The sequence below is a fragment of the Haliotis rubra genome, unplaced genomic scaffold (genome assembly GCF_003918875.1).
Source record: "Haliotis rubra isolate DU_JTF1 unplaced genomic scaffold, ASM391887v1 Scf1503, whole genome shotgun sequence".
Lineage (NCBI taxonomy): Eukaryota > Metazoa > Mollusca > Gastropoda > Lepetellida > Haliotidae > Haliotis > Haliotis rubra.
This window is the reverse complement of record NW_025765452.1, coordinates 42,364-60,359: the sequence shown is the minus strand read 5'-3', so window position 1 is coordinate 60,359 and position 17,996 is coordinate 42,364. Positions and strand designations below refer to the sequence as shown.

The 17,996-nt window shown below is 39.7% G+C and overlaps 1 protein-coding gene across 1 annotated transcript in view; it reads right to left on the bottom strand.

Moving 5' to 3' along the window:
• LOC124270294 overlaps positions 1–16,852 on the bottom strand; it is a 52,444-nt gene extending 35,592 nt beyond the window's left edge. Inside the window, exon 1 of the mRNA XM_046705334.1 lies at positions 16,755–16,852. Within this exon, the coding sequence (XP_046561290.1) occupies positions 16,755–16,806 (52 nt within the window). The 5' untranslated portion in view covers positions 16,807–16,852. The remainder of the gene's footprint in view (positions 1–16,754) is intronic.
• Positions 16,853–17,996: the final 1,144 nt, after the last annotated feature.

Below are 17,996 nucleotides of genomic sequence, written 5' to 3'. Positions count from 1 at the left end.
CCAGAAACATACAGGCAGTTCAATTCCAACTATACTGTGACACTAACACAGTAGCTTAAACCATAACATAGCATTAAAGTAATAGCTAAAACCATACTCCAACACTATAGTAATATCAAAAGCTAACACCATACTGTGATGCTAGTGTAACAGCTATCACCATACTGTGATGCTAGTGTAACAGCTAACATCTTACTGTGATGCTAGTGTAATAGCTAACACCTTACTGTGATGCTAGTGTAACAGCTAACACCTTACTGTGATGCTAGTGTAACAGCTAACATCTTACTGTGATGCTAGTGTAACAGCTAACATCTTAATGTGATGCTAGTCTAACAGCTAACATCTTACTGTGATGCTAGTGTAACAGCTTACACCTTACTGTGATGCTAGTGTAACAGCTAACATCTTACTGTGATGCTAGTGTAACAGCTAACATCTTAATGTGATGCTAGTCTAACAGCTAACATCCTACTGTGATGCTAGTGTAACAGCTAACGCCTTACTGTGATGCTAGTCTAACAGCTAACGCCTTCATGTGATGCTAGTGTAACAGCTAAAATCTTACTGTGATGCTAGTGTAACAGCTAACTTCTTACTGTGATGCTAGTGTAACAGCTAACGCCTTGCTGTGATGCTAGTGTAACAGCTAACGCCTTACTGTGATGCTAGTGTAACAGCTAACGCCTTACTGTGATGCTAGTGTAACAGCTAACATCTTCCTGTGATGTTAGTGTAACAGCTAACACCTTACTGTGATGCTAGTGTAACAGCTAACATCTTATTGTGATGCTAGTCTAACAGCTAACATCTTACTGTGGTGCTAGTGCAACAGCTAACATCTTACTGTGATGCTAGTCTAACAGCTAACACCTTACTGTGATGCTAGTGTAACAGCTAACATCTTACTGTGATGCTAGTGTAACAGCTAACACCTTGCTGCGATGCTAGTGTAACAGCTAACATCTTACTGTGATGCTAGTGTAAAAGCTAACATCTTACTGTGATGCTAGTGTAACAGCTAACGCCTTACTGTGATGCTAGTGTAACAGCTAACACCTTACTGTGGTGCTAGTGTAACAGCTAACGCCTTACTGTGATGCTAGTGTAAAAGCTATCACCTTGCTGTGATGCTAGTGTAACAGCTAACATCTTACTGTGATGCTAGTGTAACAGCTAACACCTTGCTGCGATGCTAGTGTAACAGCTAACATCTTACTGTGATGCTAGTGTAACAGCTAACATCTTACTGTGATGCTAGTGTAACAGCTAACATCTTACTGTGATGCTAGTGTAACAGCTAACGCCTTACTGTGATTCTGGTGGAACAGGTAACATCTTACTGTGATGCTAGTGTAACAGCTAGCATTTTACTGTGATGCTACTGTAACAGCTAACGCTTTGCTCTGATGCTAGTTTAACAGCTAACGCCTTCATGTGATGCTTGTGTAACAGCTAACGCCTCACTGTCATGCTAGTGTAACATCTAACACCTTACTGTCATGCTAGTGTAACAGCTATAGCTAACGCCTTACTGTGATGCTAGTGTAACAGCTAACGCCTTACTGTCATGCTAGTGTAACATCTAACACCTTACTGTCATGCTAGTGTAACAGCTATAGCTAACGCCTTACTGTGATGCTAGTGTAACAGCTAACATCTTACTGTGATTCTAGTGTAACAGCTAACGCCTTACTGTGATGCTAGTGTAACAGCTAACTTCTTACTGTGATGCTAGTGTAACAGCTAACATCTTCCTGTGATGCTAGTGTATCAGCTAACTTCTTACTGTGATGCTAGTGTATCAGCTAACTTCTTACTGTGATGCTAGTGTATCAGCTAACTTCTTACTGTGATGCTAGTGTAACAGCTAACTTCTTACTGTGATGCTAGTGTATCAGCTAACATCTTACTGTGATGCTAGTGTATCAGCTAACTTCTTACTGTGATGCTAGTGTATCAGCTAACTTCTTACTGTGATGCTAGTGTAACAGCTAACTTCTTACTGTGATGCTAGTGTATCAGCTAACTTCTTACTGTGATGCTAGTGTATCAGCTAACTTCTTACTGTGATGCTAGTGTAACAGCTTACACCTTACTGTGATGCTAATGTAACAGCTATCACCTTTCTGTGAATCTAGTGTAACAGCTAACGCCTTACTGTGATGCTAGTGTAACAGCTAACGCCTTACTGTGATGCTAGTGTAACAGCTAACGCCTTACTGTGATGCTAGTGTAACAGCTACCACCTTTCTGTGGACCACCTCCGTGGTGTAGTTGCTAGAGCGTCCGCCCGGAGAGCGAAAGGTCGCGGGTTCGATCCCCGACCGCGTCATACCAAAAGACGTTAAAATATGGTACTTGTTGGTCCCTGCCTGGCGCTCGGCATTAATGGGTACAACAAGGTCTCGTCGGCTCGGAGTCAGTATAATGTGTCTGAGTGGGGTATTCATGCTTCACCGCGGCATGGTATCTCAGTGGGCTAGCACTATAAAACCAGCTTAAGTCTGGGCTAGTACAAGCAGCCGCACATACACATACACACGCATGCACTTCGTCATATGAGCGAAATATTCTCAAGTGCGACGTAAAACCAATTTCACCTCACCTCACCTTACTGTAACTGCCAGCTGTATATAGTTTTAACTTGAGCTGAGGAAGCGCTTTGAGCATATCCCTTTGACGTGGAAAGGCGCTATATAAATGGCCTATTATTATTATTATTATTATTATTATTATAGAATGAGATGGTAATATCACTTAACCATCCAGCACCTCAAAGAGAGTTTAGGTCGCCTTTGAACGTGATATTCTTCTCCGGAAGCCATACAAATGGAATGTTATCATTATGATATTAAAAGCTATGAAATCGCTTGGCAGAGTTGAGAACCCTTGGAGTGCCAGAAACCAACCCTCCCTCCCTCCTTCCCTCACTCACTCACTCACTCACTCTCTCCTCTCACTCTACTTCACTCCAAAGCGCTCCGTTCTTTTCACGGTTTCGGGAGCTTGGTAATAGGGCTGGATATTGCCCTGATGCTCATATTGCGGTATATTGCAGTAATTTAATAGATATAGCAATACACATTCATTAATTTGTGGTATATTGACTGGATGGTTTCTGTCCAAGTGCGTACATCATAAATTCATAATACCTCTCTGTGTGCGACATCATCTTCTAAGTTGCTGTTACAACGTACCAACCTTCAGGCTCCCTGTCCCCATTGTGTATGGTTGTATGTCAGTGGTTTACAGATACATCAAATGATATAGAGTCTCAATGTAGAATGTTTACTTGAAGTACTGCATTGCAACAAAAGTTTGCGAACATTATGATAAGGGTAATACTATAATATGATGATAAGGGTAATACTATAACATGATGATAAGGGTAATACTATAACATAATGATAAGGGTAATACTATAACATGATGATAAGGGTAATACCATAACATGATGATAAGGGTAATACTATAACATGATGATAAGGGTAATACTATAACATGATGATAAGGGTAATACTATAACATGATGATAAGGGTAATACTATAACATGATGATAAGGGTAATACTATAACATAATGATAAGGGTAATACTATAACATGATGATAAGGGTAATACCATAACATGATGATAAGGGTAATACTATAACATGATGATAAGGGTAATACTATAACATGATGATAAGGGTAATACTATAACATGATGATAAGGGTAATACTATAACATGATGATAAGGGTAATACTATAACATGATGATAAGGGTAATACTATAACATGATGATAAGGGTTATACTATAACATGATGATAAGGGTTATACTATAACATGATGATAAGGGTAATACTATAACATGATGATAAGGGTAATACTATAACATGATGATAAGGGTAATACTATAACATGATGATAAGGGTAATACTATAACATGATGATAAGGGTAATACTATAACATGATGATAAGGGTAATACTATAACATGATGATAACAAGAACTATTGCAAAATGAAAAAAAAATATGATTCAGGTGAACTACTTGAAGCTTAAAACTTCATGTGACCTCCAATAACTTAGATCCTTGACAAGAATGTCATTATACAGTAGTACAAAATATATAAGATTTTGGCCTTTTCGATAAATTGATAAAATATGTCCCATTATAAAACAAACAAAATGGTCACTCAGAACCAGAAGCTGTACTAATAAATCCAAATAAAAGATTGTTCAAATCTTTGAAGGGCATTTAGAAGTGGAATGCATAAGAAAAGCAAGATTTATGGATGTCAACTTCTTTATTGTGAAGAGCCCGACGTTTCGGACTGTATGCTTGCTCCTTCCTGATCTGATGAAGGAGTGAGTGAACATACATTCCGATACGTCGTGGTATTCACAACAAGAAGTTGGCATCCTTTAATCTCGCTTTTCTTCAAAGATTGGTCCATTTGAGGCCACTTAATTCATCCAAAACGTCACATATAAAACCATTCAAACCTACGAAACTTAAAGCATTTGGTAGAATATTGGGAACCTTTAGAGCCACTTATAAAGACATTTCCACTTGTAAAATGTTACAAGAAACCAACAGAAATTAAAGTATATTTGGCACTTTTAGGGCACGTTTTGATGGTATGGAAATCAAGGGCAGATAATTCAAAGGGAGCTAACTCTAAATGACCCAATATATTGCACAATCTGAACTATATGGCGATAACTGTATCGCGAGATACTGTACCTGTATATACCGGTTTACGGGTAATGTTGCACAGATCTGCTTGGTAAATTAGCAAGGTATTTCATTACAATAATGTGTTGTGATGTCTGTTTTTCATTTCTATTTGAATCCTATATAATTAATCCTGCACATGCCATGATTCACAATATATCGATAATTTTCGCAGACGATACTATACCCAGCGATACACATGTACTTGTTTCGTTTCAAACATACACCTACTCAGTCATAATAATTTTCAGCAAAATGGCCAGTTTGAATACATCCAGCCCATTAAACAACGACTCTTAACCCACAGACTTCACGGCCACATGTACGTTCATTTATTATTGTTCTGAGTTCGATCCCTGAGTATACTAGCCCTTTAAAAATATCGAAAAATAATCATGCTTGTGATAGTTTTTAAATTCCGCCGTAACTAATAACCGCTTCACGCGACGATGCGACAACGCGGCATTTTGATGAGGTGTCGCGTTGTCGCATCGTTGGGTGTCGCGCTTTGTTAAAATATTGAGTACAGTATGTATTATAACGTATTGACTAAAACACGACACGCGACAATGCGACAACCTGACATTTTGATGAAATGTCGCGTGTTGCGCTTTGTTAGAATATTGACTGTAGTATGTGTTATAACCACAGGGGTTCGATCACTGTTTGGCCTCACTTCGATAAACATCGACAGTTTCCGTGGATTTTTTAATGACTTGGAAACAGAAAACGGCTCAGCCTGGTTCCCATGGTCTGCTGCGCTAACGCTTCGACACTGAAAACATTTATTATCTGATTCTTTTCTAATGAATTATGAGGATAATTGATATAGTTCTAACCATTGTTTTTTAACTGTGGGTGTGCTTGTAAAATTGTCGGCTCTCAGTAACATAATGCAGAATAATATATTCCTTATCTTGAGTTACTTTTGTGCATATAATTTGTAATAAAATTAAACAGATCCATCCATGTACACACTTTTTTCGAAGAAGGTTGTCTGGATCGGTTTGCAAAACAACATGAACAGGTTTTACCAATATTATTCAGAAATGTTTATGATTAATATAAACATGGGGAATTAAATGATCTGTACATAAAAATGCACACAATTATACTGCTGAATTCAATGAATTTGACACAGTATTTTACTACAATGAACATATAAAAATATAGTACAGTATGATCAGTATGCTAATACACTACCATAAAAATACATACATTGCCTTAAAAGTACATATATTTGAAGATGAACTTTTAAGACAGATGTACATTTCGCTATTAGCGATTTTTACCGATGAAACTTGTCCTGAGTACTGTACATGTAGTTTTCATGGCTTGAAGCCAGTATCAGAGTATACATGTGTTGTACATGTATATGGATCATTTTGAGCATGATAACCCTGGTGATATTAGAATAGATTTGATACATGTTAATAATCATATAATTTGATATCAGCAATTATTCAGCAGTTAACAAGTTTGATTTAATGCTGTAATGGAGTCTTTTTGCATTACTTTATTATACTGTAGGGCTGTGAGGGCTGTGCATACAAACATAGTTCAACACATAATCACTGATTTTGCTTAGAATATTTGGAGAATGACAGTGCTCTGAATTTGTTGACCAGTTCACTATTGATATTTTTAAAAAATAAAATTGTATGGTGTGTATCTAGAAGTTGAGTGTTTTTATAGATATCTGGGTATCGTGTTAACACCTAGACCTATTTGGACTAAAGCACTAACTACGCTTGGTGTACAGAGTGAAAGGGCTATTATGACATTGTACGGATATTAAAACAAAGTTGGAAATATACCATGTCCAGATTTATTTAAGATATTTGATGCTATGATTGTTCCTATAGTGTGTTGTGGTACATAGAGGATCTCACCCGAGTGTCTTCTGATATCAATTATATCAACACGAGTTGATAAAGTTATAAATATCCGAGGCTTGCCGAGGATATTTTCACTTTATCAACGAGTGTTGATATATTTGATATCAGAAGACACGAGGGTGAGATTCTATTTATCATCCAAAATCACTCTTCATTAATTTTCAATGAAAAATGTACATCTCTGAACATGGTACTGCCATTAGACTTGCAGTGCAGCGATGTCATAGCATTGTGATGTAATCAAGTACATGACGTCATAGCATTGTAAGGGCATTGTACAAAATCTACTGTCAAAACGATATCTCCTAGGAGATATCGTTTGATCTCACACAAGCGATATCTCCTGTGGAACACAGTTTTGGATGATAAAGAAGTATATGGCACCTCATTATTATTGAACTATTGAAGATGTTCCTATAGTGTGTTGTGGTGCAGAAGTATATGGCACCTCATTATTATTGAACTATTGAAGATGTTCCTATAGTGTGTTGTGGTACAGAAGTATATGGCACCTCACTATTATTGAACTATTGAAGATGTTCCTATAGTGTGTTGTGGTGCAGAAGTATATGGCACCTCATTATTATTGAACTATTGAAGATGTTCCTATAGTGTGTTGTGGTGCAGAAGTATATGGCACCTCATTATTATTGAACTATTGAAGATGTTCCTATAGTGTGTTGTGGTACAGAAGTATATGGCACCTCATTATTATTGAACTATTGAAGATGTTCCTATAGTGTGTTGTGGTGCAGAAGTATATGACACCTCATTATTATTGAACTATTGAAGATGTTCCTATAGTGTGTTGTGGTACAGAAGTATATGGCACCTCATTATTATTGAACTATTGAAGATGTTCCTATAGTGTGTTGTGGTACAGAAGTATATGGCATAGTGTGTTGTGGTGCAGAAGTATATGACACCTATTATTGAACTATTGAAGATGTTCCTATAGTGTGTTGTGGTACAGAAGTATATGGCACCTCATTATTATTGAACTATTGAAGATGTTCCTATAGTGTGTTGTGGTACAGAAGTATATGGCACCTCATTATTATTGAACTATTGAAGATGTTCCTATAGTGTGTTGTGGTACAGAAGTATATATGACACCTCATTATTATTGAACTATTGAAGATGTTCCTATAGTGTGTTGTGGTGCAGAAGTATATGGCACCTCATTATTATTGAACTATTGAAGATGTTCCTATAGTGTGTTGTGGTGCAGAAGTATATGGCACCTCATTATTATTGAACTATTGAAGATGTTCCTATAGTGTGTTGTGGTACAGAAGTATATGGCACCTCATTATTATTGAACTATTGAAGATGTTCCTATAGTGTGTTGTGGTACAGAAGTATATGGCACCTCATTATTATTATTGAACTATTGAAGATGTTCCTATAGTGTTCCTATAGTTGTGGTACAGAAGTATATGGCACCTCATTATTATTGAACTATTGAAGATGTTCCTATAGTGTGTTATGGTGCAGAAGTATATGGCACCTCATTATTATTGAACTATTGAAGATGTTCCTATAGTGTGTTGTGGTGCAGAAGTATATGGCACCTCATTATTATTGAACTATTGAAGATGTTCCTATAGTGTGTTGTGGTGCAGAAGTATATGGCACCTCATTATTATTGAACTATTGAAGATGTTCCTATAGTGTGTTATGGTGCAGAAGTATATGGCACCTCATTATTATTGAACTATTGAAGATGTTCCTATAGTGTGTTGTGGTGCAGAAGTATATGGCACCTCATTATTATTGAACTATTGAAGATGTTCCTATAGTGTGTTGTGGTGCAGAAGTATATGGCACCTCATTATTATTGAACTATTGAAGATGTTCCTATAGTGTGTTGTGGTACAGAAGTATATGGCACCTCATTATTATTGAACTATTGAAGATGTTCCTATAGTGTGTTGTGTTGTGGTGCAGGTGCAGAGAGTATATGACACCTCATTATTATTGAACTATTGAAGATGTTCCTATAGTGTGTTGTGGTGCAGAAGTATATGACACCTCATTATTATTGAACTATTGAAGATGTTCCTATAGTGTGTTGTGGTGCAGAAGTATATGGCACCTCATTATTATTGAACTATTGAAGATGTTCCTATAGTGTGTTGTGGTGCAGAAGTATATGGCACCTCATTATTATTGAACTATTGAAGATGTTCCTATAGTGTGTTGTGGTGCAGAAGTATATGACACCTCATTATTATTGAACTATTGAAGATGTTCCTATAGTGTGTTGTGGTACAGAAGTATATGGCACCTCATTATTATTGAACTATTGAAGATGTTCCTATAGTGTGTTGTGGTGCAGAAGTATATGGCACCTCATTATTATTGAACTATTGAAGATGTTCCTATAGTGTGTTGTGGTACAGAAGTATATGGCACCTCATTATTATTGAACTATTGAAGATGTTCAGTATAAAACGTGTAAATGGTTTCTCAAAACAATGGTATGGTTTGGGGAGAATGTGGCACAGCCCCTCTCCAACTTGTCAACACCACAAGGGCTATTAAGTATCGGCGCAGGCTACTGTATTTGGGTGCACACAGACTGCCAATGCTACCTAAAGGATGCCTCTGGCTGTACCACGTGGGCTACTCATATTAAAAATATTCTGTTTAGACTTGGATTTGAATATGTGGTTAACACAAGAGGTGGGAAATGTGAAGATATTTATTCTACTTTTTAAACCATGATTATTTAACAACCTTCAACTATCATGGTGTTGTTCTATCAACAGTTTATCTGACTCCTTCTATTTATATTCCATAAAATGTGTCCGTTTTCCTATTGCATAAATAAACTGTAGCTGTATCTGGAGTTGGAGTGGGATGGGTAATGGGGTACATTAAGTTTTAGTTTTATCACAGTCATGTGATTTTACGTATCCAGTAGATAACGGGCATCACGCAGATGTTGTAATGCCATGATCACTGAAGATCATTATGTCTATTGCATCACCATGATCAACCCCATGCAAAATGGAAGAATAGATATGGATGTTATTTTGAAATGATATATGCAAAAGGAGTAAAAATAATATATATATTCTTCTTTATTATTATTCCCTTTTTGAAAGCACATACATCGGGATGTACATTGTCAAAAGTACATGGATGAATTAATTAGTTATGTCTTACACATGTGTTAGATCTATTTATTATTAATTACATAATGTGGTAAACAACAATTTTCTAGTTACTATTACTGGGTGTTCAGTTTATTTCCAGCCTACTACAGGAGAAAATTGACCAAATCATCGAATTACACGTCATCAAATATGCTAAAATAAAGATGTTAACTATATTCAATCAATGTGGTTGTTCAGATCTATGATTTATGTGTACGATTTCGACACAATAGCGAGCTGACATGTCGGTGTTGGAAATAGGGTCTTTGTTACTGTCTACATTATGTCTATGTAACGATTTTAGTGTCTCAAAACTGCATAAATAACGTCTTCGTACACTGAAAGATTTACGGAAACTGTCGATGTTTACCAAAGAGAGGCCAGACGTTTGTTGAAAGCAGAGGGTAGTGCTAATGCGAGGGTCAGTGTCCAAATATCAAAAGCAGGTAGACAAACTGAATACGATGAGCAGAAAGGTAAGAAGAACCTACAAGCTCAACACAATGTTTTGTGAAAAACGGAATTTTGATTGAACCGCACTGTAGCATCGCGAGTGTCACCCCTTGTGTATTTTATGTAACGAGTGTAGAGGTAGAATTTTCTTACACATTCATTTCTTCACCGATCTCGTTCAAATTTGAAATATAGGTTGATCATAACTTAAAAAAACAACAACATATTGTAAAAGTCTAGATTTATATTTTTTAATATTATTGTCCAAACAGAGATTCGAACTCTTGTGGTTATAATGCATACTATAGTATCAACATGTCGCGTTGTCGCATTGTCGCGTGTCGTGTTTTAGTCAATACGTTATAATACATACTGTACTCAATATTTTAACAAAGCGCGACACCCAACGATGCGACAACGCGACACCTCATCAAAATGCCGCGTTGTCGCATCGTCGCGTGAAGCGGTTATTAGTTACGGCGGAATTTAAAAACTATCACAAGCATGATTATTTTTCGATATTTTTAAAGGGCTAGTATACTCAGGGATCGAACTCAGAACAATAATAAATGAACGTACATGTGGCCGTGAAGTCTGTGGGTTAAGAGTCGTTGTTTAATGGGCTGGATGTATTCAAACTGGCCATTTTGCTGAAATTATTATGACTGAGTAGGTGTATGTTTGAAACGAAACAAGTACATGTGTATCGCTGGGTATAGTATCGTCTGCGAAAATTATCGATATATTGTGAATCATGGCATGTGCAGGATTAATTATATAGGATTCAAATAGAAATGAAAAACAGACATCACAACACATTATTGTAATGAAATACCTTGCTAATTTACCAAGCTCTCTAAACCTTGAGTTGAGCGGAACGGAGTGGAGTGGAGTGGAGCTGAGCGCAGTGGACTGGAGTTGAGTGGAAAGGAGTGAGTAGAGTGAGAGGAGGGAGTGAGTGAGTGAGTGAGTGAGTGAGTGAGGGTACGCAACTCTGCCAAGCGATTTCATCGTTTTTAATATCATAATGATAACAGTCCATTTGTATGGCCTTTTCCCAGAAGAATATCACGTTCAAAGACGACGTAAACTGCCTTTGAGGTGCTGGATGGTTAAGTGATATTACCATCTCATTCTACCTGGTATCCAACCACTGCTGGCTGAACAGAGGCAGATGTCAGACACATTCACCAGCGCCGGACAGGACTGTACCAAGAAAAACAGGAGCCACACTGTGGAACATAGTGACCCACTCCAGGACTTCACCTGATGTTTATGCCGATGGGGCCTAAATTTTAACAATATTCCAGTATTTTCACAACCTGTCAGCTTGATATCGGTGAAATGTCAATATTTCATAGTCAAATTTTAGGCTTTTTTTACGCATCTTAGATAGAGGGACAATGCGACAACGCGACATATTTTGACCTTGAAAATTGTCGCATTGTCGCATTGTCGACCTTTGGAGGAGTAGAAATATATTGTTCAAAACGGGCATGCGACATCGCGACAAATGGGCGAAATGTCGCGTTGTCGCATTGTCGCGCATTGGTTAATTTTGCTTTAGTTTGCTTGATTTTGAGAGGGCGACAACGCGACAATGTCCCTTCTCGGATTACATAACCCAGAGGAAACAGTAAGTATTTGCAACCAGATATTTACAATTCGTAAGGAGGGAAATATTACCTTAAATACCTAATATCAAGTAGTAGATGCCCAGCAATAGTCACGAATCTGTTTAAAAATTTCAAAATAGCGAACACATTCAGCAAGTCGAGTTGCTCCTACTGAACAGCGGAGGTAGTGTCACAAATATCGAGATACGTTGACATAGTGTGATACATACCGAGCCATCAACACAGCACATACGTTGACACAGTGTGATACACACCGAGCGATCAACACAGCACATACGTTGACACAGTGTGATACACACCGAGCGATCAACACAGCACATACGTTGACACAGTGTGATACACACCGAGCGATTAACACAGCAGATACGTTGACACAGTGTGATACACACCGAGCGATCAACACAGCACATACGTTGACACAGTGTGATACACACCGAGCGATCAACACAGCACATACGTTGACACAGTGTGATACACACCGAGCGATCAACACAGCACATACGTTGACACAGTGTAACACACACCGAGCGATTAACATAACAGATATGTTGACACAGTGTAACACACACCGAGCGATCAACATAACAGATACGTTGACACAGTGTAACACATACCGAGCGATCAACACAGCAGATACGTTGACACAGTGTAACACACACTGAGCGATCAACACAGCAGATACGTTGACACAGTGTGATACACACCGAGCGATCAACATAACAGATACGTTGACACAGTGTAACACACACCGAGCGATCAACATAACAGATACGTTGACACAGTGTAACACATACCGAGCGATCAACACAACAGATACGTTGACACAGTGTAATACACACTGAGCGATCAACACAGCACATACGTTGACACAGTGTGATACACACCGAGCGATCAACACAGCAGATACGTTGACACAGTGTGATACACACCGAGCGATTAACACAGCAGCATACGTTGATACAAGTTGACGCAGTGTGATACACCGAGTGATCAACACAGCACATACGTTGACACAGTGTGATACACACCGAGCGATCAACACAGCACATACGTTGACACAGTGTGATACACACCGAGCGATTAACACAGCAGATACGTTGACACAGTGTGATACACACCGAGCGATCAACACAGCACATACGTTGACACAGTGTGATACACACCGAGCGATCAACACAGCACATACGTTGACACAGTGTGATACACACCGAGCGATCAACACAGCACATACGTTGACACAGTGTGATACACACCGAGCGATCAACACAGCACATACGTTGACACAGTGTAACACACACCGAGCGATTAACATAACAGATATGTTGACACAGTGTAACACACACCGAGCGATCAACATAACAGATACGTTGACACAGTGTAACACACACCGAGCGATCAACACAACAGATACGTTGACACAGTGTGACACACACCGAGCGATCAACGCAGCAGATACGTTGACATAGTGTAACACACACCGAGCGATCAACACAGCACATACGTTGACACAGTGTAACACACACCGAGCGATTAACACAGCAGATATGTTGACACAGTGTGATACACACCGAGCGATCAACACAGCAGATACGTTGACACAGTGTAACACACACTGAGCGATCAACACAGCACATACGTTGTCACAGTGTGATACACACCGAGCGATTAACATAACAGATACGTTGACACAGTGTAACACACACCGAGCGATTAACATAACAGATACGTTGACACAGTGTAACACATACCGAGCGATTAACATAACAGATACGTTGACACAGTGTAACACATACCGAGCGATCAACATAACAGATACGTTGACACAGTGTAACACATACCGAGCGATCAACACAACAGATACGTTGACACAGTGTAACACATACCGAGCGATCAACATAACAGATACGTTGACACAGTGTGTAACACATACCGAGCGATCAACACAACAGATACGTTGACACAGTGTAACATACACACCGAGCCGATTAACGAGCGATCAACACAGCAGATACGTTGACACAGTGTAACACACACCGAGCGCGATCACACATAACAGATACGTTGACACAGTTGACACGGTGTGATACACCGAGCGATCAACACAGCACATTGACACACCGAGACAACAGTGTTGACACAGTACACACCGAGCGATCAACACAGCAGCAGTGTGATTAGATACGTTGATACGTACGTTGACACAGTGTGATACACACCGAGCGATCAACACAGCACATACGTTGACACAGTGTGATACACACCGAGCGATCAACACAGCAGATACGTTGACACAGTGTGATACACACCGAGCGATCAACACAGCAGATACGTTGACACAGTGTGATACACACCGAGCGATCAACACAGCAGATACGTTGACACAGTGATACACACATGAGCGATCAACACAACAGATACGAGCGATCAACACACGCTGAGGCGATCAACACAACAGATACGTTGACACAGTGTAACACATACGTACGTTGACACAGTGTAAGAGGCGATCAACACAGCAGATACGTTGACACAGTGTAACACAATCAACACAGCAGATACGTTGACACAGTGTAACACACCTGAGCGATCAACACAGCAGATACGTTGACACAGTGTAACACAAACTGAGCGATCAACACAGCAGATACGTTGACACAGTGTAACACAACTGAGCGATCAACACAGCAGATACGTTGACACAGTGTAACACACACCGAGCGATCAACACAACAGATACGTTGACACAGTGTAACACACACCGAGCGATCAACACAACAGATGCGTTGACACAGTGTGTACACACACCGAGCGATCAACACAGCAGATACGTTGACAGTGTGATACACACACCGAGCGATCAACACAACACATACGTTGACACAGTGTGTGACACACACACACCGAGCGATCAACACAGCAGATACGTTGACACAGTGTGACACACACCGAGCGATCAACATAACAGATATCAACATAACAGTTGACACAGTGTAACACACACCGAGCGATCAACATAACAGATACGTTGACACAGTGTAACACATACCGAGCGATCAACACAACAGATACGTTGACACAGTGTAACACACACTGAGCGATCAACACAGCAGATACGTTGACACAGTGTAACACATACTGAGCGATCAACACAACAGATACGTTGACACAGTGTAACACACACTGAGCGATCAACACAACAGATACGTTGACACAGTGTGATACACACCGAGCGATCAAACACAACAGATACGTTGACACAGTGTAACACATACCGAGCGATCAACACAACAGATACGTTGACACAGTGTGACACACACCGAGCGATCAACGCAGCAGATACGTTGACATAGTGTAACACACACCGAGCGATCAACACAGCACATACGTTGACACAGTGTAACACACACCGAGCGATTAACATAACAGATATGTTGACACAGTGTAACACATACCGAGCGATCAACACAGCAGATACGTTGACACAGTGTAACACAAACTGAGCGATCAACACAGCAGATACGTTGACACAGTGTGATACACACCGAGCGATCAACATAACAGATACGTTGACACAGTGTAACACACACCGAGCGATCAACACAGCAGATACGTTGACACAGTGTAACACACACCGAGCGATCAACACAACAGATACGTTGACACAGTGTGATACACACCGAGCGATCAACACAACAGATACGTTGACACAGTGTAACACATACCGAGCGATCAACACAACAGATACGTTGACACAGTGTAACACATACCGAGCGATCAACACAGCAGATACCTTGACACAGTGTGATACACACAAAGCGATCAACACAACAGATACGTTGACATAGTGTGATACACACCGAGCGATCAACAGCAGATACGTACGTTAACATAGTGTAACACACAAAGCGATCAACATAAGTTTATCTTATAGGATGTTAACAATACCCGGGCTGGGTAAAGGCTATGACGATTCCTTGAGGATTTTCAATAAAGAATTCTTCCATAACTAGGAAGGAGTTGCACTACGAGTTATGGATGATGACTATACAACCTTCCTAATCGATATAACTAGGAGGAGCTGCAATACGAGTTATGGATGATGACAGTACAACCCCTTCCTAATCGATATAACACAGCAGGAGTTGCAATACGAGTTATGGATGATGACTATACAACCCTTCCTAATCGATATAACTAGGAGGAGTTGCAATACGTTGACATGGATGTGACTATACACTGGAATCGATATAACTAGGAGGAGAATACGAGTTATGGATGATGAGTGTACAACCCATTCCGAATCGATATAACTAGGAGGAGCTGCAATACGAGTTATGGATGATGACTATACAACCCGATCCTAATCGATATAACAGGAGGGAGTTGCAATACAGTTATGGATGATGACTATACAACAAAGCGAATCGATATAACTAGGAGGAGTTGCAATACGAGTTATGGATGATGACTATACAACCCCTTCCTAATCGATATAACAGGAGGAGTTGCAATACGAGTTATGGATGATGACTATACAACCCCTTTTCTAATCGATATAACCAGGAAGGAGTTGCAATACGAGTTTATGGATGATGACTATACAATACCCTAATCGATATAAAGGCTATGAGTACGAGTTATGGATGATGACTCACAAAGAATTCTAATCGATATAACTAGGAAGGAGTTGCAATACGAGTTATGGATGATGACTATACAACCCCTTTCCTAATCGATATTTGCCAGCAATCTGTTACTCAAGACTGACACATCAGTCCATGTTAAAATAAAGCCAACGTTAAATACTGACGCGGCGGTTTAATCGTCTTCATCTCACAATTATACTTTGATAGATCCTCATTAGAATAAAACTACTTACATGTAGCGGGATCACTCACATTATCACAGTTGGCAGGGCAAGTTGTGCGCATGCGCTGCGACGTCACGGTGTGGAACAGCTGTTCAAAATTGATTCCAACTTGTTCCTAAGCTCAGCAGCTGCAGGTATAGTGCACATCAGTAGGTAGTGACGAGATCGATACCCCAGCTCACTGTAGGTGCTGGGAACAAATACACCTGGGCAGTCATTGAGAACTGCCTGGAACAAAAGGCAAATTTTAAAAGTTTGGTCAAAAGAAAGATCATACCCAAGCATATGTGAAAGCACATGTAAAGCACGTGCTTCGCGTAAGAATTAAAAAAAAGTGGTGGTGTGTATTTCTGTTGACTCTAAGTTGACGGTGGCCCAGTGATGGAGGCGATGTTTGGTTGACTGTGATGGAGGCGATGTTTGGTTCTATTGACTGTAAGGTGACTCGGTGATGATGTGGATGTGTTTCTATTGACTGTAAGGTGACTCGGTGATGATGTGGATGTGTGTTTCTATTGACTGTAAGGTGACTCGGTGATGATGTGGATGTGTGTTTCTATTGACTGTAAGGTGACTCGGTGATGATGTGGATGTGTGTTTCTATTGACTGTAAGGTGACTCGGTGATGATGTGGATGTGTGGTTTTATTGACTGTAAGGTGACTCGGTGATGATGTGGATGTGTGTTTCTATTGACTGCAAGGTGACTCGGTGATGATGTGGATGTGTGTTTCTATTGACTGCAAAGGTGACTCGGTGATGATGTGGATGTGTGTTTTTATTGACTGTAAGGTGACTCGGTGATGATGTGGATGTGTGTTTCTATTGACTGTAAGGTGACTCGGTGAGGGATGTGGATGTGTGTTTCTATTGACTGTAAGGTGACTCGGTGATGATGTGGATGTGTGTTTCTATTGACTGTAAGGTGACTCGGTGATGATGTGGATGTGTGTTTCTATTGACTGATGATGTGGATGGTGACTCGGTGATGATGTGGATGTGTGTTTCTATTGACTGTAAGGTGACTCGGTGATGATGTGGATGTGTGTTTCTTGATTGACTGTAAGGTGACTCGGTGATGATGTGGATGTGTTTCTATTGACTGTAAGGTGACTCGGTGATGATGTGGATGTGTGTTTCTATTGACTGTAAGGTGACTCGGTGATGATGTGGATGTGTGTTTCTATTGACTGTAAGGTGACTCGGTGATGATGTGGATGTGTGTTTCTATTGACTGCAAGGTGACTCGGTG